This window comes from Lithobates pipiens, unplaced genomic scaffold (assembly GCF_037356315.1).
Source record: "Lithobates pipiens isolate NorthernLeopardFrog02 unplaced genomic scaffold, aLitPip1_a1.2 Scaffold_23, whole genome shotgun sequence".
In the NCBI taxonomy this organism is placed as follows: domain Eukaryota; kingdom Metazoa; phylum Chordata; class Amphibia; order Anura; family Ranidae; genus Lithobates; species Lithobates pipiens.
Genome location: NW_027507785.1, coordinates 131,498,362 through 131,520,664, shown reverse-complemented (window position 1 = coordinate 131,520,664; position 22,303 = coordinate 131,498,362). Strand labels below are relative to the sequence as shown.

General features: G+C 43.0%; 1 protein-coding gene across 8 annotated transcripts in view; it reads right to left on the bottom strand.

Moving 5' to 3' along the window:
* PLA2G6 (phospholipase A2 group VI) overlaps positions 1-22,303 on the bottom strand; it is a 252,096-nt gene that overhangs the window by 45,098 nt on the left and 184,695 nt on the right. For all 8 annotated transcript variants that reach the window (XM_077452375.1, XM_077452379.1, XM_077452372.1 and 5 more), the window contains one exon: positions 2,996-3,146. In XM_077452375.1, the coding sequence (XP_077308501.1) occupies positions 2,996-3,146 (151 nt within the window). The remainder of the gene's footprint in view (positions 1-2,995; positions 3,147-22,303) is intronic.

The window sequence follows — 22,303 nt, the reverse complement described above, 5'->3', positions numbered from 1 at the left end:
AGGGCCATTTTTTTCTAAATTATTTTTTATATTAAAATTTTATTTTATTTTTATTGCATTTTAGATTTCATATTTAAGTGGTCCTGTCGTGCTTTTTTTCTATTACAAGGGATGTTTTCATTCCTTGTAATAGGAATAAAAGTGAATTTTTTTTTTTTTAAACAGTGACTGTGCTGGACATTGCTCAACCCCAGGTTGCACAGGTATGTTGTTCCTACTCAAGCCAGCGGCTGATCTTTATGCAGCCCAGATACATCCTCACTCTTTAACGTTGTGCAAGGAAGGCACCTTCCTATGACTGCTGACACTCTCTTCTCCCCTTTCATACAGGGTATCACAGAAGCCCGCACAACACTGACTGCACATATATGCAGACCTCTCCATCCTATTACCTGCCTCCTTAATCATCTCTGATAGGCTCCTGTTCTCTGTGTTGGTGCTTATACCTATAAACACTGTTAGCATTATCCCCAGCACAGCTGTGGTATCTGTGTTTTTCAGGCTATCAGGTATGTTTACCTCACATGATTTTCTAGTATGGTGTTTTATTTTTGGGGGGCTTCCACTCTAGTGGAGGCTACCACTATGTACACCGCTCGGTCCCTACGCAAAGTTTGGCACACTTACGGGTTCCCCCTTTGTTCTCCTACCGATTACGCCTCGCTTCCTGGACCGCGACTATATCGATTGGGGTCTTGCCACCCTCAGTGGGGAAAACTCCCCCATGGGCCTCCATTGGCCCCCCCCCGCTCGGACATTCTGGAGCCAGCATCGCGCAGGACATTAGCATCCTATCCCATTCCTCCTGTTTTTAAGTGCATGCAAAATATCTAAGTCCCCAAGCAATGCTTTATGGTCAGTGTAAATAGAACTTTTTAAATGACATAAGTATGCATAATGATTTTTTTATCTTGTCATTACATTTTATGTTTACAATTGTCCTTTTAATTTATAGACGTATCCGTCGTCATGGTCACAATCTTATACCCCTGAAGAAGAGTAATATCAATCTTAAACTCAAAACATTGGGTTTTTACTTGTTTGTATTACCACATACAAAGCCTAGATTGTGCCTTATGTATTGCATATACTGTATTTTCCTTGATCAGATTTTGTGCATCCTGTATACCCACCTGTCTATTTTTTGTACTTTGACTTGTTTACATGTAGATTGTGTCCATCTACTATCACCTTACACATCTTATACTAAAACCCTACGCCTTTACTTACAAGAGTAGTTTACCTTTTAAAGTCCCACTAGAGGAATAATCCTTCTAGTATACACATTAATTTGAGATGTGGGTAAACTTGACTGTGTAACCAAACCAGCACCGTCCCCCAATCCGCATTGCGCCTCGTATGTGCCCCTTTTAAGTTGGGAACATGGCCTTAGTTCATCTTATTTCCAACATCCTAGTTTGAGGCAGTGATGAACTACAACACTGTTGAGGGGTTAAAAAACCAACTGATAAGGGAGCTGTGGAGCCCTGTTAGAGTAAGTAGAGCAAAGAGATGTTTTTGTTGGGGTGTAGCAATATGGCTACTACTCCTATGAATGATGCTGAGAACTGTACTTCCCTGAGGTAGTGGGGGAAGAGGGGGTTCTTTGATTAGCACTATATCTGGAACCCAGATATGCTGGGCAGTTCTGTTGACTTTGTATGGCGCTATCCAGGCTCAGGGGGGTTAGAAAAGTCCCAGTAATCATGCTGTCGGGTGGAGCAAGATGGCCGCCACAAGTGGGTATGGGGACAGGGCCTCGGCCACCTTCTGTGCTACCCACGCCAAGGAGATCACTGTAATCCTCGACCGGAGTCCAACTCTGTACGGTCGGGATGTTCCTGGTATGCTGTGGGGTCTTTATCAGGCACAGGAGAGGTGCGGAGGCTGCTAGTGTGTGTCCAGGAGTATAAAGAGGGGCACTTCTCTTTATTCTTGATGGTAACTCTGGATGGCTCAGGAGCGGTGGCTCAGTGGCTGCCGGCCATGGGTAATAGGCCACACAGCCAAACAGTTTGCGAGGAGTGAGCAAGAGAGTTAGTGGTGATGATGGTGATGCTGCCGCTGGGTGGAGCAAGATGGCCGCTGCTCCACTTAGATAGTCTGGAGCCACGGACTGCCCCTCTGAAGGTTGAAACTGGGATGTGCTTCGCACCAATGGCCCCAGGTGGTTCCCCGACAGGCCAGGGGACACAGGTGTCCGTGCTGAGATCCGGACAGGGCCGCTGGAAGCCGCAATTCTGCCTATTTACCTCCAGAATGCAGGAGCTGCAGTTCAGCTGACTTTGTTTTATTTTTTAAGGTTATATCCTTTAAAAGTTGATTTAAATACATGAAAACCATTACCAAAGCACTATAGTTTAACTAAAGAGACATCACAGCAGAAGTGACTTTCAGACAGATTTCTTTCACTGAACCTTCTTAGTGAGCTGTCTTGATAGGGGATGAGACCCTGAATTTCTGTCTTGAAATTTCACCCTGACCAATCCAAATCCATTAACAGGCTTTAGTTAACATATAAAAATACAGAAAGCAATGAAAGAAGACCAGAGCTCCACCTGCTGGCTAAATTAAAGACTACATAATTTTCACATGCAACAGTTCACATTTAAACAACTAAAAATGTGTACTTAGAGAACATACCTACATATGTATTCCCTTATGGGCAGGCTCACACCAGAAGTGTGGGAAGGCCATATGCATTTCCTGCACCTTATTCAAAACGCACTACCCATTGCAATCTGCTGGGAATGGCAACATAATTGTTACTGACACCCCAAACGCAGGTCTCCAATGCAGTGCATTTGCAAGCACCAGATTGCATGCTATACCATGTACCATGCAATTTAGTGCGATGCACGCTGCCTCAGTTAAAGCTATCTAAAATAAAAACAGTGTGATCCAGGCCTTATTGCAGACATCAGGAAAGAAAGAAATAAGAGAGGACCAGACATATACAGTATGAGTATAGCATATAACAAATTGGAAAACTCACTTAGGGTGTGTCACATCGGTCATCTTTGTTTGTTCCCCAAATTCTTTTTTAAGAAACTCTTCCAGTGGGGCAGACTCATATGGGCGTGAGCCACAGAAAACTTCATTCTTCATGCGGAAATATAAACAGCGGAGGTATTCCATTGATTTTCCTGTCAAGACACAAAAGAGAATTGCTGATTTAAAAATAATAAAAGCAGGTAGTAGCAGACATGTCTTGGGGAGACCAGGCTCAGAGGTGGTCATCTTTATTTTTGCCTCTCTTATATACACACACACACACACACACACACACACACACACACACACACACACACACACACACACACACACACACACACACACACACACACACACACACACACACACACACACACACACACGTGAAAAAGTATTTGCCCCCCTTCTGTTTATTCAATTTTGTTTGCATATTTGTCACACTTAAATGATTAAGATTATCAAACAAATTTTACTATTACACATAGATAACCCAAGTAAATACAAAATGCAGTTTTTAAATGATAATTGCATTTATTAACCACTTACAGACCGGACCATTTTGCTGGTCAAAGACCAGACCCCTTTTTGCGATTCGGCACTGCGTCGCTTTAACTGACAATTGCGACGTGGCTCCCAAACAAAATTGACGTCCTTTTTTTCCCACAAATAGAGATTTCTTTTGGTGGTATTTGATCATCTCTGCGGTTTTTATTTTTTGCGCTATAAACAAAAATAGAGCGACAATTTTGAAAAAAACGCATTATTTTTAACTTTTTGTTATAATAATTATCCCCTAAAAATATATAAAAAAACATTTTTTTCCCTCAGTTTAGGCCGATACGTATTATTCTACATATTTTTGGTATAATAAAAAATCGCAATAAGCGATTATTGATTGGTTTGCGCAAAAGTTATAGCGTTTACAAAATAGGGATAGTTTTATGGCATTTTTATTAATAATTTTTTATTATTTATTTTTTTACTAGTAATGGCAGTGATCAGCGATTTTTATTGTGACTGCGACATTGTGGCGGACACATCGGACATTTTTGACACATTTTTGGGACCATTGTCATTTCTACAGTAATCACTGCTATATAAATGCAGTGATTCCTGTGTAAATGACACTGGCAGTGAAGGGGTTAACCAGTGGGTGGCAGTGTTCCTAGGGGTGTGTTACTAACTGTGGGGGGGTTGGGCTTTCATTTAGTGAACACTGATCTCTGCTCCAATCACATGGAGCAGAGATCAGCGTCACTAGTTGCTAGGCAGAATGGAGAAATTCTGTTTACACGGCATTTCCTCCATTCAGCCGTCCCGTGAGACGACCGCGGGTATGCCCGCGGCGATCGAGTCCGTGGGACCCGTGACCGGACTCACGGGGGTCCCGACCGGCACGCGAGCGTGCCGCCGGCGGCGCGCTCGTGATGGCAGGGCGGCATTGAAGATTGGACGTACCTGTACGCCAATATGCCTGCCCGTGCCATTAACCGGGACCCGGTTAAGGGGAAAAAAAGCTGTCCAAACCTGCCCTATGTAAAAAATTGCCTGCCCCCGCTAAATCATGAATGAACACTGTAATTAATCAAATTTTTTGGAAAGCGGAGTTCAATTTCACTTGCCAAACCCAGGCCTGATTACTGCCAGACCTGAAGAATCAAGAAATCACTTAAACGTAAGCTGTCTGACAAAGTGAAGCATGCTAAAAAAAAAATCTAAAAAAGCAACACAATGCCGCAATTTAAAGAAATTCAAGAACAAATGAGAGACAAAAGTAGTAGACATCTTTCAGTCTGAAAAGGATTACAAAGCCATTTTTAAGGCTTTGGAACTTCAGCCAACCATGGTGGAGAAACCAAATGAGAAAACTTGGAACAGTGGTGAACCTTCCCAGGAGTGGCCGGCCAACCAAAATGACTCCAAGAGCACGACGACGACCCGTCCAGAAGGTCATAAAAGAACCCAGAACAACATCTAAAGAAATGCGGGTCTCAATTGCCTCAGGTAAGGTCAGTGTTTATGATTTAACAATAAGAGACTGGGCAAAAATGGCATCCATGGGAAAGTTCCAAGGCCAAAGCCACAGCTGACCAAAAAACACACAGGCTCCTCTCACATTTGCCAAAAAAATCTTGATTATCCCCAAGACTTTTGGGCAAATATTCTGTGGACTGATGAGATAAAAACTGAACTTTTTTTTAGAAGGTATGTAAAGGTATGCGTCCAGTTACATCTAATGTAAAACTAACACAGCATTTTATAAAAAGAACATGATACCAACAGTCACATATTATGGTGGTAGTGTGATGGTCTGGGGCTTCTTTTCAGCTTCAAGACATGGACGACTTGCCATCATTGAGGGAACCGTGAATTCTGCACTCTACAATCTCAAGCACATTTGGGTTATGCAGCAGGACAATGATCCAAAACACAACAGCAAGTCCGCCTCTGAATGGCTCTAAAAAACCCAAAATGAAGGTTTTGGAGTGGCTTAGTCAAAGTCTGGACTTAAAACCGATTGAGATGCTGTGGCATGACCTTAACCACTTTCAGACAGGACCATTTTGCTGGTAAATGACCAGAGGTCTTTTTACAATTTGGCACTGCGTTGCTTTAACTGGTAATTGCACGGTCATGCAATGTTGTACCCAAACGAAATTTGCGTCCTTTTCTTCCCACAAATAGAGCTTTCTTTTAAAGGTATTTGACTGACTCTGCGATTTTTATTTTTTGCGATATAAACGTAAAAAGACCGCAAATTTTGAAAAAAAATGATATTTTCTACTTTTTGTTATTAGAAAAATCCAATAAACTCAATTTTAGTCATACATTTAGGCCAAAATGTATTCAGCCACATGTCTTTGGTAAAAAAAAAGTCAATAACTGTATATTTATTGGTTTGCGCAAAAGTTGTCACATCTACAAACTAAGGTACATTTTCTGGAATTTACGCAGCTTTTAGTTTATGACTGCCTATCTCATTTCTTGAGGTGCTAAAATGGCAGGGCAGTACAAAACCCCTGCAAATGACCCCATTTTGGAAAGTAGACACCCTAAGGAAATTGATAAGAGGCATGTTGAGCCCATTGAATATTTTATTTTTTTGCCGCAAGCGATTGAATAATGACATAAAATTTATTTTATTTTTTTCACAAAGTTGTCACTAAATGATATATTGCTCACACATGCTATGGGCATATGTGAAATTACACCCCAAAATAAATTCTGCTGCTTCTCCTGAGTACGGGGATACCACATGTGTGGGATTTTTTGGGAGCGTAGCCGCGTACGGGGCCCCGAAAACCAAGCACCGCCTTCAGGCTTTCTAAGGGCGTAAATTTTTCATTTCACTCCTCACTACCTATTACAGTTTTGAAGGCCATAAAATGCCAAGATGGCACAAAACCCCCCCAAATGACCCCATTTTAGAAAGTAGACACCCCAAGCTATTTGCTGAGAGGCATGTTGAGTCCATGGAATATTTTATATTTTGCCACAAGTTGCGGGAAAATTACAAACTTTTTTTTTTTTTTCACAAAGTTGTCACTAAATGATATATTGCTCACGCATGCCATGGGCATATGTGAAATGACACCCCAAAATAAATTCTGCTACTTCTCCTAACTACAGGGATACCACATGTGTGGGATTTTTTGGGAGCCTAGCTGCGTACGGGGCCCCGAAAGCCAAGGACCGCCTTCAGGCTTTCTAAGGGCGTACATTTTTGATTTCACGCCTCACTACCTATTACAGTTTTGAAGGCCATAAAATGCCAAGATGGCACAAAACCCCCACAAATGACCCCATTTTAGAAAGTAGACACCCCAAGCTATTTGCTGAGAGGCATGTTGAGTCCATGGAATATTTTATATTTTGCCACAAGTTGCGGGAAAATTACAAACTTTTATTTATTTTTATTTTTTTTCACAAAGTTGTCACTAAATGATATATTGCTCACACATGCCAGGGGCATATGTGAAATGACACCCCAAAATAAATTCTGCTGCTTCTCCTGAGTACGGGGATACCACATGTGTGGGACTTTTTGGGAGCCTAGTCACGTACGGGGCCCCGAAAACCAAGAACCGCCTTCAGGATTTCTAAGGGTGTAAATTTTTGATTTCACACCTCACTACCTATCACAGTTTTGAAGGCCATAAAATGCCAAAATAGCACAAAACCCCCCAAAATGACCCCATTTTGGAAAGTAGACACCCCAAGCTATTTGCCGAGAGGCATGGTGAGTATTTTGCAGCTCTCATTTGTTTTTGAAAATGAAGAAAAAAAAATAATGTATATTTTTTTTCTTTTTTTCAATGTTCAAAACTTTGTGACAAAAATGAAGGTCTGCAAAATACTCACCATACCTCTCGGCAAATAGCTTGGGGTGTCTCCTTTCCAAAATGGGATCACTTGGGGGGATTTTGTGCTATCTGGGCATTCCATGGCCTCCGAAACTGTGATAGGCAGTGAGGAATGAAATGAAAAATTTACACCCTTAGAAATCCTGAAGGTGGTGCTTGGATTTTGGGGTACCGTACGCGGTTAGGCTCCCAAAAGGTCTCACACTTGTGGTATCCCCGTACTCAGGAGAAGCAACAGAATGTATTTTGGGGTGTAATTTTACATATAACCATGGCATGTTTGAGCAATATATCATTTAATGACAACTTTGTGCAAAAAAAAAAAAAAATAATAATAATAATGTCTTTTTTCCACAACTTTTGTCAAAATATAAAATATTCCATGGACTCGACATGCCTCTCAGCAAATAGCTTGGGGTGTCTACTTTCTAAAATGGGGTCATTTGGGGAGGTTTTGAACTGTCCTGGCATTTTATACACATTTAGAAGCTTATGTCACACATCACCCACTCTTCTAACCACTTGAAGAAAAAGCCCTTTCTGACACTTTTTGTTTACATGAAAAAATATTATTTTTTGCAAGAAAATTACTTTTAACCCCCAAACATGAAGTGTTTTTTTAAAGCAAAAGCCCTACCGATTAAAATGGTGGGTGTTTCATTTTTTTTTTTTACACGGTATTTGCGCAACGATTTTTCAAACGCATTTTTTGGGGAAAAAACACACTTTTTTTTATTTTAATGCACTAAAAATCACTATATTGCCCAAATGTTTGATGAAATAAAAAATATGATCTTAGGCCGAGTGCATGGATACCAAACACGACATGCTTTAAAATTGCGCAGAAATGTGCAGCGGCGACAAACTACGTACATTTTTAAAAGCCTTTAAATGCCTTTACAGGTGACCACTTTAGATTTACGGAGGAGGTCTACTGCTAAACTTAGTACCCTCGATCTGACCTTCGTGGTGATACCTCACATGCATGGTGCAATTGCTGTTTACATATGACACCAGACCAACGCTTGCGTTCGACGTTGCGCCTTAGCAGGGGGGGGACAGGGGTGTTTTTTTTATTTTTTATTATTTATTTTGCTTTTTTTATTTTTAAACTGTTCCTTTCATTTATATATATTTTTTTATGATTTTTATTGTTATCTCAGGGAATGTAAATATCCCCTATGATTGCAATAGGTAGTGACAGGTACTCTTTTTTGAAAAAATTAGGGTCTATCTGTCCTCAAAGCATCTGACCACACCAAGATCGGTGTGATAAAATGCTTTCCCAATTTCCCAATGGCGCTGTTTACATCCCGCAAAATCTAAGTCATGAAATGCTCGTAGCTTCTGGTGTCTTAGGCCATAGAGATGATTGGAGCCATTCTGGTCTCTGATCAGCTCTATGGTCAGCTGGCGGAACCACCGGCTGCATTTTCAGGTTCCCTGTTGGGACAGGAGAGCCTGAGAAAACCATGGAAGATGGTGCGGGGGGGGGGACATTCCCTCCCACTGCTTGTAAAAGTAGTCTAGAGGCTAATTAGCCGCTAGGATTGCTTTTACATAAAAGCCGACCGCTGGCTGAAAAGAATGATACCAAGATGATACCTAAACCTGCAGGCATCATTCTGGTATAAGCACTCAAAGTCCAGCAACATACCAGTATGTTGCTGGAACTGGTTGGGCATATATTGTAATTTTTTTTTCATGCAGCCTGTGGGCTGAACGAAAAAAAAATATTGATCGGTGGGTATGCCCACCATTAGATACCTCCCTTCATCCACCCACTTCTAATGGTGGGCATACATGAACCATTTATATATGCCGAAGCATGGGGGCATCCTCCCGCAAAAGGTAGGAGCAGATCGCTCCTCCACCCCTTATGCCCCCATGCTTCGGCATATATGCTCTTTTTTAACTGTGGTGGTGAAATCACCCCCGACAGTGCTGGAGTCGCGGCTTTATGTATCGTGGGAGCAAACGCTGTTGCTGTCAAGATAAATAAATCCGCGCTGCAACTGAATGGCGTACCTGCTAAGCAAATGATGGTTAACAATAAAACAAAGTAACATTACAGTATAACAGTAAGACGTACCATACCTGCAAAGCAAATACAAAAGAAAATAGCAAAAAATAACACATTTAACACAATCTGTGCCTAAAATATATATATGCCGAAGCATGGGGGCATCCTCCCTCAAAAGGTAGGAGCAGATCGCTCCTCCACCCCGTATGCCCCCATGCTTCGGCATATATGCTCTTTTTTAACTGTGGTGGTGAAATCACCTCCGACAGTGCTGGAGTCGCGGCTTTACGTATCGTGGGAGCAAACGCTGTTGCTGTCAAGATAAATAAATCCGCGCTGCAGCAGAATGGCGTACCTGAAAACAAAAAATGGTTAACAATAAAACATTGCAGAATAGAATACAGTACAAAGGAGCAGAACAATAGAGAGAGAATAGAGAGAGAGAGAACAATAAAACGACAACTATTTTTGTTTTTTTTGTTTTTTTGTATTTTATTTTATTTTTTGTTTTTTTTACTTTTTGTTTTTTTAAACACTTTTTTATGTAACTTTAACACTTCCATTGTAACGGTTCCAGCGGTTTGGGTCTCTCAAAATGCGATGGCATCTTGGGAGACCCTGTGAACGTGTGCCTAGCCTGTGCAATGCTGTACCCTACTCTAAAACTCAACTAGTTCATGGTAGCGTTCAAAACATTCACCAATGCAAAGACCAGGATTGTCAGGACAGCGGGGACAACAATAACAGGAGTCACGCCTATATCCGCGCTTTCTGCAGACACGACATTTTCTTTGGGGGGCTCGTTGGGTAGGGGTACTCGGGATGACATAAGGATAATGCCTCTCATGCAGCCGGCTTACTGCATCTGGTAGGGGAAGGTGAGGTGGAGCACCGCCTGGATACAGAAGGGCTCTGACGATATCCTCCTGGAATTTAAGGAAGGATCCAGTCCGTCCTGAAGCTTTGTGTAGTACATAAGCATTCAGTATAGCCAATTGGAATAAATAAACAGATACTTTTTTGTACCAGCGTCTGGCCTTACGGGTAACTAGATACGGCGCCAACAACTGGTCATTGAGGTCCACCCCTCCCATGTTAAGGTTATATTTGTGGACACAGAGGGGTTTCTCCACAATACCAGTCGCCGTAGGAATTTGGACCGTCGTGTCTGCATGAAGGGAGGTAAGAACGAAAACATTCTTATTATCCCTCCACTTCATAGCGAGCAAATTATTACTGCGCAAGCAGGCTCTCTCCCCCAGCCTAAGACGGGACTCTACAAGCCTCTGGGGAAAGCCACGGCGATTAGGTCACACGGTGCCACATGCTCCAATCTGCTGATCAAACAAGTGACTAAACAGTGGCACGCTTGTGTAATAATTGTCCACGTACAAGTGGTACCCCTTTCCGAATAAGGGTGACACCATGTCCCACACTATCTTGCCAGCGCTTCCTATGTAGTCAGGGCAGTTCTCCGGCTCTACGTGACTATCTTTACCCTCATAAACCATAAAACTACGTGTATAGCCTGTGGCCCTGTCACAGAGCTTATACATCTTGACCCCGTATCTGGAACGCTTGTTGGGGACGTATTGTTTGAATGACAAGCGACCAGAAAACTTAATCAGGGACTCATCAACGCAGACAACTTGATGGGGAGTAAACAAGTCTGCAAAACGTTGGTTGAAGTGGTTTATGAGGGGCCGAATTTTGTAGAGCCGATCGTATTCAGGGTCTCCACGAGGACGACAGTGTTCATTGTCGCTGAAGTGCATGAACCGCAAAATCAGCTCGTATCGTGCCCTGGACATGGAAGCAGAGAACACGCGCATATGGTGAATTGGGTCAGTGGACCAATATGACCGCAACTCACTCTTTTTGGTTATGCCCATGTTGAGGGAGAGGCCCAGAAAGATTTTAAATTCGGAAACCGTAACTGGTTTCCATTGTCTGGCAAGGGCGGACTGGGGAATAGTGGCGATGTGTTGACCAGCGTACAAATTGGTTTGGTCCACAATAGATCTATAGAGATCTTCGGTGAAAAACAGTGAGTAAAAGTCAAGTGTCGTTTCCACGTTAATGCCAGGTTAGCCAGTGAATGGGGGAAGTACGGGTTCTGCAGAAGTGGTGGGCACCCAATTAGGATTGGCGAATTCTGCAGGAAGGGCACTATGGGTACGACGGGCCTGTCTTTGTCTTTGTCTTGGTGGCAGCGGGACACTACTTGTGCTTGCCACCTCGCCAGCTTGAACTGCACTTATGGGACTCGCCACGTCACCACGTGTTACTGCAGTGCTGGATGTACGTCCAGGGTGTACTAGGCCACTGGTGCTTGCCAGTTCACCAGAAGGATGAGCGGCTCTAGTACGTCTCTGCTCCATACGAGTGACCTGCGGTTCCTGCACCTGAACAACAGAATACATTCGGGATCAGGCACACCTGTCCTTAACAGGGACCTCATCTCCGTCGTCAGAGCTATCTGTCATGGAGCCGCTGTCCTCTACAGGATCGTATTCTGAGCCTGAATCTGACAGATGAGTGACGTCCTCTTCACTATCTGTCATGCTCAGAAACGTGTAGGCCTCTTTACTAGTGTACCTTCGCTTTGCCATTTTGGGCTCTAAATTTAGGGGTACACTAGTGAGACTCACAGGTAAAAAAGCACCTAGCCTGTCAGCGACTGTTTCAAAACGCTACAAAAAAACTGTTAGCGATCGCAGGGATCAAGTCTGACTCTGCGAACGCTGCAGTTATGTGTGTTGTGTTTTGTAAGTGACAGTGATCGATCGATACTGCACTTGGGTGGGCTGGGCTGGGCTTGGCGGAGGGGCTAAACGCAGGTGCTAGCAGGTATCTGGGCTGATCCCGCTAACAATGCGTTTTGGGAAACCTAAAATGCTGGCAACGCTAATATAGATCTGATCAGATACTATATTACTAAGGGAGGTGTATGCTTTGCGCGTGGGTGTTAGCGGTACTGGCACTAACCTGACGCTGGGGCGACGCAGACCTTATCTGACCCTCAAACTTATATCACCCGCCGGGTGATCAGGGGGTTAAACCTTTATTAGGTAATAAATGGCGGGTGCCCTGAAACAAAAAAAAAATAACTAACCAACCAGCGTCACCTGTAACAGTTATATGGTGATCACTGGTGAAAGGGTTAACTGGGGGGCAATCAGGGGGCTTTATGCGGTAGTATATGGGGTTCCCTGACGCTATAAAAAGCTGCGGCGAACCTAAATACTTACCTGCCTAACTAGCGTCACCTGTGACACTAATACAGCGATCAGAAAAACGATCGCTTATTAGTGACACTGGCGACGGGGGGTGATCACGGGGTTAAACCTTTATTGGGGGGTACCCTAGAGCTAAAGGGGGCTAACCCTAACTGCCCTAACAGTTATTACAGTCACAAATGACACCAATGCAAAAAAAAAAATGCAATTGGTGTCACTGTGACTGGGGGTGCAGAGGTGATTGGGGGGGTGATTGGGGGGGGGGGGGTGATCGGGGGTGAAAAGTGTGCCTGGCGTGTTCTACTGTTAGTGTAGTGTTAGGTGCAACTCACAGTTCCTCTCTCCTCGGTGCCGGAACGAAAAAGACTGTCACGAGGAGAGATTACATCACTTCCTCTGCCTGTGTTTACATTACAGGAGAGGAAGTGATGTCACGGAGCATTTCCATTCGTCGGGAGCGATCGCGAGGGGGTGGCCATGAATGAATGGCCGCCCCCTCATCCCGGATCGCTCCCGAACGAATACCGACCGCCGCAGGCACCGGGGGGGGGGGCCCGATCGGGCCCCCCACCCGCGGGAAGGCAGGGATGTACAGGTACGCCCATATGCCTGCCCGTGCCATTCTGTCGACGTATATCGTCGTGCGGCGGTCGGCAAGTGGTTAAAACAGACCGTTCATGCTGGAAAGCCCTACAATGTGGCTGAATGAAAACAATTCTGCAAAGAAGAATCGGACAAAATTTCTCCACAGAGATGTGAAAGACTCATTACCAGTTATTGCAAATGCTTGATTGCAGTTGTTAGGGCCAGGCAGGTTTGGACAGCTTTTTTCCATTAATAAATGAAATCAGAATTTAAAAACTGCATTTTGTATTTACTTGGGTTATCTTTGTGTAATGTTTGCATTTGTTTGATGATCTGAATAATTTAAGAATGAAAAATATGCAAAGAAAAAAAAAATAAAATCAGGAAGGGGACAAATACTTTTTCACAGCACTGTATATTATTATATATACAGTATCTCACAAAAGTGAGTACACCCCTCACATTTTTGTAAATATTTTATCTTTTCATGTGACAACACTGAAGAAATTACACTTTCTCACTGACTATAGCTATAAATATAGCTATACAATCAGGAGAGGTGGGCGGGGTTGAGAATTCCCCGTGGACGTCAGGACTCAGAGATGAGAGAGGAGAGGCGGGACGGGATGGGAGTCACATGATTGGGATGTATTGTTGTACTACTGTGAAATTCGGAATGAAGTGATATATTTTTTTTTTTAAAAGCACATATAGCGGGGCCATTATAACACGGCATTTATTAAAAGGAAGTACAACATTAAGTAGAGTACAAATATGTTTTTACTCTACTTACACCTCAAGCTCCATGCTGACAGGTCCCTGGGCTTCCTGTTGAACATTCCACTGTTAACTCCTAGTGTGCTGGAAGGTGCAAACAGGAATGCCAAGGAACTGTAACAACCAGTGACTGTCAGCCTGTGCATTGTGGGGGGGGGGGTAGTGAAGTGATGGCTGCATTTAATGGGCACAGGTGGCTGCATTTCAGTTTGAGTATTTTTCAGTTTGTTTGCGCCCCCCAACATTTTTGAGCACCATTTCACATGGCTGTTTGTCAACTGTGGATTGTAATCCCTCCTGACCTCCCAGCAGCAGTGTGTGTGAATGTCTGTACCCTTTAGTGCACCGGATTAGTGCAAGGGAGTGAGGTTATTTTAAATTCAAAGCGGAGTTCCAGTCAATTTTTTGTTTATTAAAAGTCAGCAGCTACAAAAAAAGTATCTTCTGACTTTTAATAAAAAGACACTCACCTGTCCCACAAACCAGCGACATGGCCACTCAAACCCTCCATTCTCTTCCCCACCTGTCCATGGCGCTGGCAATACTACTGTGGGTATCCGGCTGTGACAGCCTGCAGGTTCAAAGCTGGGTGTGCATGTCTCACTGCGCTGTCCTGCATACCTGGGCAATCTTTTGGGAACTGTTATGTGTCCCAAAAGATTGCAGGGTGGAAGGGCCGGTGATGCGTTGCGGAATCTAATCAAATACCAGATGATCGTAATCGAATTGTGAGACCAGTGAAGATGCGCACCCCTAGTAGTAAGGTCTGAATCACTCTTTCTGTTAGGCTTTTACTCCTCAAAATTTCTTCCTCAGTAATCACACTGAAAGGTTCAGCATGGCTACTTGTGGATGTAAGAGAGGTCCCCGTGACAAGAGATCTTGCCTGCAGGGAAGCCTCAGAGGAGGCTTGTCTGTCAACTGTAAAGTTGTGAACCATGGCCTCTTGGGCTAAAATGGAGCCACTAGGATTAAACACGTTTCCTCTGCTAGAAACTTCACTAGAACCCTCGGTATCAGGTGAAGTGGTGGAAACGCATAAGCCAAGTTTAAGATCCAGGGAGTCTGTAAGGCGTCTACCACCAAGGGTTGATCTCCTGCTCCTAGCAAGCAGAAACTGGGAAATTTGGCATTTCCTTTGTTTGCAAATAGGTCCACTTCTGGTTTCCTCCAAAAAGTTGCTATGTGGTCGAAAACTTCCGGGTGTAGAGACCACTCTTGATTCGAAACTAGCTGTCGACTCAAGAAGTCTGCAGTGCTGTTCTGCTCCCCTTTCAGGTGTATTGCAGAGATTGATTCTAGATTGGATTCTGCCCACTGAAATATCATAGTTTCATAGTTAGTAAGGTTGAATAAAGACACCAGTCCATCCAGTTCAACCTGAGTGAGGTGTCTACAATTGTCCCTATCCCTGTACATTGACATTCATATTGGTTCCTACCCTCAAGGAGCCCACAATGCAAGGTCCCCATTTATATACTAGGGCCTATATTGGACAGAAGCCAATTAACCTACCTGCATGTCTTTGGAGTGTGGGAGGAAACTGGAGTACCCGGAGGAAACCCACGCAGGCACAGGGAGAACATACAAACTCCAGGCAGGTAGTGTCGTGGTTGGGATTTGAACCAGCGACTCTACTTACTGCTAGGTGAGGGTGCTAACCACTACACCACTGTACTACCCAAATATATGTGCTTGGCCAACATTACCTGAGGACTTCTGGTGCCTCCTTGCTTGTTTATATTGGCTACTGCCATCATATTGTCTGAGCCGACTTGTAGATGGTGACCTTGTATTTTGTCCTGAAATGCTAGTAGGGCTCTGAGGATAGCTGTTAGCTCCTTCCAATTGGAAGAGAATTGTTTCTCCTCTAGTGTCCACCTGACCTGAGCCCAGCTTGAGTTGAGGTGGGCTCCCCAACCCCAACTGCTCACATCCGTAGTCACTGTGGATGTGATAGGCAAGACCCAGAGTACCCCTTTGTTTACATTTTCTGAGTCCTTTCACCACCAGAGGGAACATTTTACTTTGGGGGGGATCAATACATATTCTCCCAGATCCTCGTCTTTTAACTGTTCCAACACAAACCTCTGAAGATCTCTTTGGTAGAACCTGGCCCATTGTACGGCCGGAATTGATGCTGTCATGAGTACTAATACTGACATAGCCTCTCTGATTTCAGATTCAATATCTTTTCTTCCGGTAAGACTATCTTTTGATCTATGGACAGGATCTTGTAGCCCATATACAGAATATTCGTGTTGGGGTGGTTCTGAACTTTTCCAAACTGATTATCCACCCCAACTGACTCAGGCTGAGTTGAGTAAACTCTAAGTCCTGACAAAGTTGTTTCTCCGAGTGGGACATGAGGAGCAAGTCGTTTAGATACGGAATGATCAAGACTGACTGAAGTCTTAACAGAACTAGTGCAAAAAAGGAAAAAACTGCGCTATGATAAAAATATTATACTAATCGTCCACAATGGAACTTTGATCAGCTGCGGCTTGACTGTATTACATAATTACAGAAAAAAACACATGAAAAAATTGAGTAAGCTGTGCTAAATCATAAACCCACATAAAATTCAATGAACTAAAAAACATTAGACAAAATTTCAATAATAATGTGCAAAATTAGGCCTATTACCCCCAGTCCTAAAGAATAAGGGTTATAGGATAATTGATCACAGTGAACAACGAAAAAAGAAGAAAAACTAAAAAATATAAAACAAAATAGTGAACACCCAATGTGTAATTATATAAACATTTAAATTCCAATAGCCAATCGGTTGATCAGATTCCCAAAGAGGCCACCCCTCCCATAGTACTCAATTTGGCCAATCACTATATTAGATCAACCATAGCTTCCCCTTTAACCAAGCCTCATTCGTGTCAATAGGTGGGATATCCAATCCCACGGCTTGATGGCCATCCTAGGGGTTTCACCTTCCCATATACAACATTCAATCAGAAGCTAGATTTTTCCCCACCCCTTACCAGTGTGATGATGACTTCTGCTTAACCAAGCCTCATTTTGACTTGTAAACAAAGCCAACATGACATCCAATCAGAAGCTAGATTTTTCCCCCACCCCTTACCAGTGTGATGATTACTTCTGCTTAACCAAGCCTCATTTTGACTTGTAAACAAAGCTAACATGACATCCATTCAAATAATCCTGATATATGCCCATTCTACCGTGCCTCGTCCTACATGGACAGGCAGACATGATGAGTGCTGGTAACCACAGTGGTGTAGTGGTTAGCACTCTCACCCAGCAGCAAGAAGGGCCGCCAGTTCAAATCCCAACCACGACACCACCACTGGTCTCGATGTCTCTATCCTAAACTGTCATCAAAAAAAGAGATTAAGGGGGATCTAAACGATTGGCTCCCAAAGATTAATATAATTAATAAAAATTGCTAAAAATTAAACTAATAAAAATAAGATAAAATGTATAAAAATAACAACGCATAAGTAATGTTGGAACAAACACATGAATAGTGTTAGAACAATATAACAACCCCTTCGGGAAGGAAAGCCAAAACCCTCTTTCTCGTGGGTTAAATTACATAACCTTACTTATCCCTAAATCCATATAGAACATGGCTCCCCCATGGGTTAGGGACCTCATTCTATTTCATCCCCGCCTGAAGGACTAGGGGTACCCATCTATCACAACTGACCTAGGCCACCAACCTCAATATATATGTAAACAGGTCATAGGGGGGCATACCATTAAACTTTCTTACTCATAATGAATCCCCACGAGTCAAATGACCCATCACATATCCCCCGATGCCTGCGGCCCAGAGCATAAGCTAACGGGGGGGGCTCACAATCTACTATAACCAGCATAAGTAATGATTAGAAAATAGTTCAATGGTTGGTAGTATCTAATGTCCCAAAGGGGACATACTCATAAATGACTATGAATATAAATTCAAATACCATCTGATGTGACATGCGCTATACCCACATTCAGGCACTGTTGATAGACACATTCCACATACCCACATATTCAGGCATTGTTGATAAATGCGTTCACATCCGTATCAACATTGAGGCCAAAAGGGGTATACGTTTTCAATCTATGTATCCATGCCATTTCCTGTTTCGAAATCTCCCTCACCAGAGACCCACCCCTCCAATAGGGTCGGTATTTATCAATCCCCATATATAGAGTGTCGGAGGGGTCTCTGTTATGCACCTGATCGAAATGGCGGGAGACTGGATGTTTGTCAAAGCCTCTCCTAATGTTCCCTATATGTTCGTTAAGTCTTGTTTTCAGTGCCCTTTTGGTCCTCCCAACATACTGGAGGCCGCAAGGGCACTGTATGAGGTATACCAACCCCTCAGATGAACATGTGATGAAGGGTTCTACATCGAAGGACTTCAATGTACTTGTAGAAGTGAACCTTCAGATTTTTCTATCTCTACATCTATTCAAAGTACAAACCTGACAGTTCTTACATCTATAATATCCCTTGAGGTTCTGAAAGAAACAACGATTGGTACTTAGAGGATCGTGTACGCGCAATGCAATTCGACTCGCCAGGGAAGATGCTCCTTTAAAAACTACCTGTAGTCTCTCTGGTAAAATGGCACCAAGAACTGAGTCACTCGTTAGTAAATGCCAATGTTTATGTATCAACCACTTAATGCTACGGTGTTGTACCGAAAAGGTGGTAATAAACAGTATCCTATCCTGCAATTTTACATTCTCCAGTTGTTTATTAGCTAACAATGTTGTTCTCTTTCTCACGGGCTGTTTGGAGTGCTCTTGACAGGGCTGCTCCATCATAACCCTTCTCCAAAAACCTATTTGTGAGAAGGGCCGCCTGCTCCTCAAAAGTATCAGTCTCAGTGCAGTTCCGCCTCAGACGTGTGAACTGCCCTTGAGGTACCGCCCTTAACCAAAGTTCATAGTGACAGCTATCCAAAGGTATATATGAATTGCGGTCAGTAGCCTTGAAGAACGTAGCAGTCACAAATCTGTCGTTTTCTATTTTAATTTTCAAATACAAGAAGCTAATCTCCTTCTGACTTGCTTCAAAATTAAGTTTAATGCCTCTCTCATTTGCATTGAGAGTGGCCATAAACGCATGTAACTCCATTTCTGATCCATCCCAGAGGAGGACGTCATCGATATATCGAGCCCACAAGGCCACCTCCGGCCTCCTGGGGGCATCGATGACGTCCTCCTCCCACTTGGCCATTTACAGATTCGCAAGGCTAGGGGCATATTTTGCCCCCATCACCACCCCCCTATCTTGGCGGTAAAATTGGTGGTCAAACCAGAAATAATTGTGACTGGCCACATACTCTAAGAGTTCCATGATAAATTCGATCTGCAAAGATTCCAAACCTGATAACCTTTCAAGATATAACCTGACTGCCTCCAAACCCAGGTGGTGCGGGATTATGGTGTATAGAGAAGTAACATCCGCAGTTACCAACCATAGATCTTTCTTAGGGGTAGTATTAGACAAGGTGTTGATAACCTGTTTGGTATCCTTGATGTAAGATGGTATGGCCTGAACCAAAGGTTGCAAAAAGTGATCTATGTACTTGCCCACCCGGGACATAACCGAGTCTATACCACTCACTATAGGTTGTCCCGGGGGGCAAGTAACACTCTAATGTATTTTAGGCAAATAATAGATCACCGGTGTGCGAGGAGCACACGGTACCAAAAAAAGTTTTTCTTTTTCATTCAGGATACCCCTCCGAAAGCCCTGATCAACGATTCTTTTGAGGGTCTTTTTGTACTTAGAGACAGGGTCTCTATTCAAAACGGTATAAGTGGTACTATCGTCTACAATATGATGCATTTTTTTTAGATAATCGGCCCGGTCCAATATCACAAACCCCCCCCCCCCTTTTTCGCCGCTCTGATCACCAGAGATTTATTGGTGCAGAGGGAATCCAATCCTATCTCAAGATCCCTCTGCATCTTAACCTTCCTGACTTTCATCAGATCTAGGTCACGTAGTACCACATCTCTAAAGACTCTGATGTTATCAGGTATCGGGCTCGGGGGATTGAAGAGGGATGCATTAGATAGGTTGGAGTGTTGAAATTCCGACCTACTTCTCTCTCCATTACTGGTAGTGTTACTAAGCATGTATCTTTTAATGTTTAATTTACGGACGTACTTGTGTATATCCATGTACGTCTGGAACTTACTCATGTTCCTTGGTGGAGCGAATTTCAATCCTTTATCTAGTAATCTTTTTTCGGAATCCGTTAAATCCTGTTTGCTTAGATTAAAAATCCCTGAACCTATGGCCTCCTTCTTTTTAACTGACTGGACTCTCCTCCCCCCTCTGCTTCCTCTCTTCGTTCTACCGGATTTTTTATGCCTCTGTTGTCCCTGTGAAAATCTGAGCTCCGGTTCATCCCACCCCACAGAGAACCTGGATACTGTAAGGATCCATGTTCATCATAGTTCCTAACAGGATCACTATAATGATACAATCTCGAGTCACTGTCACGGTCGCCCCTATTCAACCGTCTATCGTCATATCTTAGGTTATTAGATCCTTCTAAATCAGATAATGGAAAAAAACGGTTCTGAGATGCAGAGTCTAGTTCCCAATCCCTGTCACCCGCATTGTGATAAACAGAATTAGGTCTGCCATATCCTTGTGGAAGTCTCGGAGAGTCTCGTCTAAAGTAGTGGTCGTCTTGTAGTCTCCTCCCACCATTCTGCTGGTATCCCATCACCCCGTCTTCCATTACCTCTCTGACCCCTAGATGGAGCATTAGTAAATCGCTGGCCCATACCCCCATTGGGGGCCCTTGGTCCGGTCCTGGGGTGAATAAAACCATTACCTCTCACTGGGGGGGGGGTGGCACCCTCTCTTCTCATCGGGGAGTCATGACGGTTCTGTCGTGCATATGTCAGAGGAGGGTTAGCACCTGGGTTGTTGGATGGCAGGGTCTGGAGTAGAGTATCCATTGCACTTTCCCCTTCATTTTCAAAGGCCAGTTTCCTCTGCCAGGCAAAAACATAACCCATTTGGTAGTCCTCCTTATCCCTACTGTATTTTTTCTTCTTTTTGAATTTTTGGTCCTTCTCTTCCTTCTCTAAAATTTTCTGTAGATTTTTAGAACATTCTTTGTACTCTTCCCCATTGGCGAAGGGTATCAATTTTTCTTTAATCAATTTTATATCATCTAATTTGGTTAGCTTCTCGTTCTTTTTCCGAACGAGAAACCGCAGCAGGTCAATGCCTGCTTCATTAAAAAATTTAAACCAACTTTCCAACTCTAAGTCACCTTTCGGAGGGCTTACTTCCCACCTCAAACTGGGGACCATTGCTTCCCTGATGTATGTTTCCAGGAAAGCAATGTCCCATTGGGCATGTATTTCCAAGGTGGTGAGGTTCTTGAGCCTGACAAACAAACCACTAACATCAGATTCGGAAGTAATAGGAGCAGTATTGAAAACCTCGGAGGTATTTACAACCCTCTTGGCTCAAAATTAGAAAATGTCCATATTAGCCTGGACACGCTAAATACCAAAGCAGCAATTAGTAAATGTAATAAACGAAAAATTGGAAAAAAGGAAAAAACTGCGCTATGATAAAAATATTATACTAATCGTCCACAATGGAACTTTGATCAGCTGCGGCTTGACTGTATTACTTAATTACAGAAAAAAACACATGAAAAATTGAGTAAGTTGGGAGGACCAAAAGGGCACTCAAAACAAGACTTAACGAATATATAGGGAAGAAAAAAGGAGGGAAAAACTGCGCTAAGGTAAAACGTAAAAATTGATCATATATAATGCTCTTAAATACAAAAGATTTTGCTGCAGCTTAACTGTGTCACATAAATACAGAAAAACAAAAAGAAAAATAATAAGCCGCGCTAAATCACATAAACATCAAATTGTGTGAAAAATTGGGAAATGAGTAGTGGACAATTAATATCCTCTACACATAAATTAATATACCCTTGTGTCATAAGTAACAAAATACATATATGAGTTATAAATTCAAGCTATGCAGATCACTCATTCTTTGCAGTATAAGATCACATAGCATATGCCTATAATAGTACAAACTCTAAAGAAACTCTACACAAAACACACACCCAGTGTATGAACAATAAGTCCGTGTATATGTATCACAGCAAACTACTTTCAAAAGACTGTGAACAAAAGTCCTCCACAGATAAACCATAAAGGATCATAAAAAATCCATTGCTGGGTCCATTTACAAAGTGCTTGATCCACCACCAAAACACGATTAAATTTGCCGCTTACCAGAAGGGCATGACCCCCCACTACAGAGGATCACAAAAGGCCTT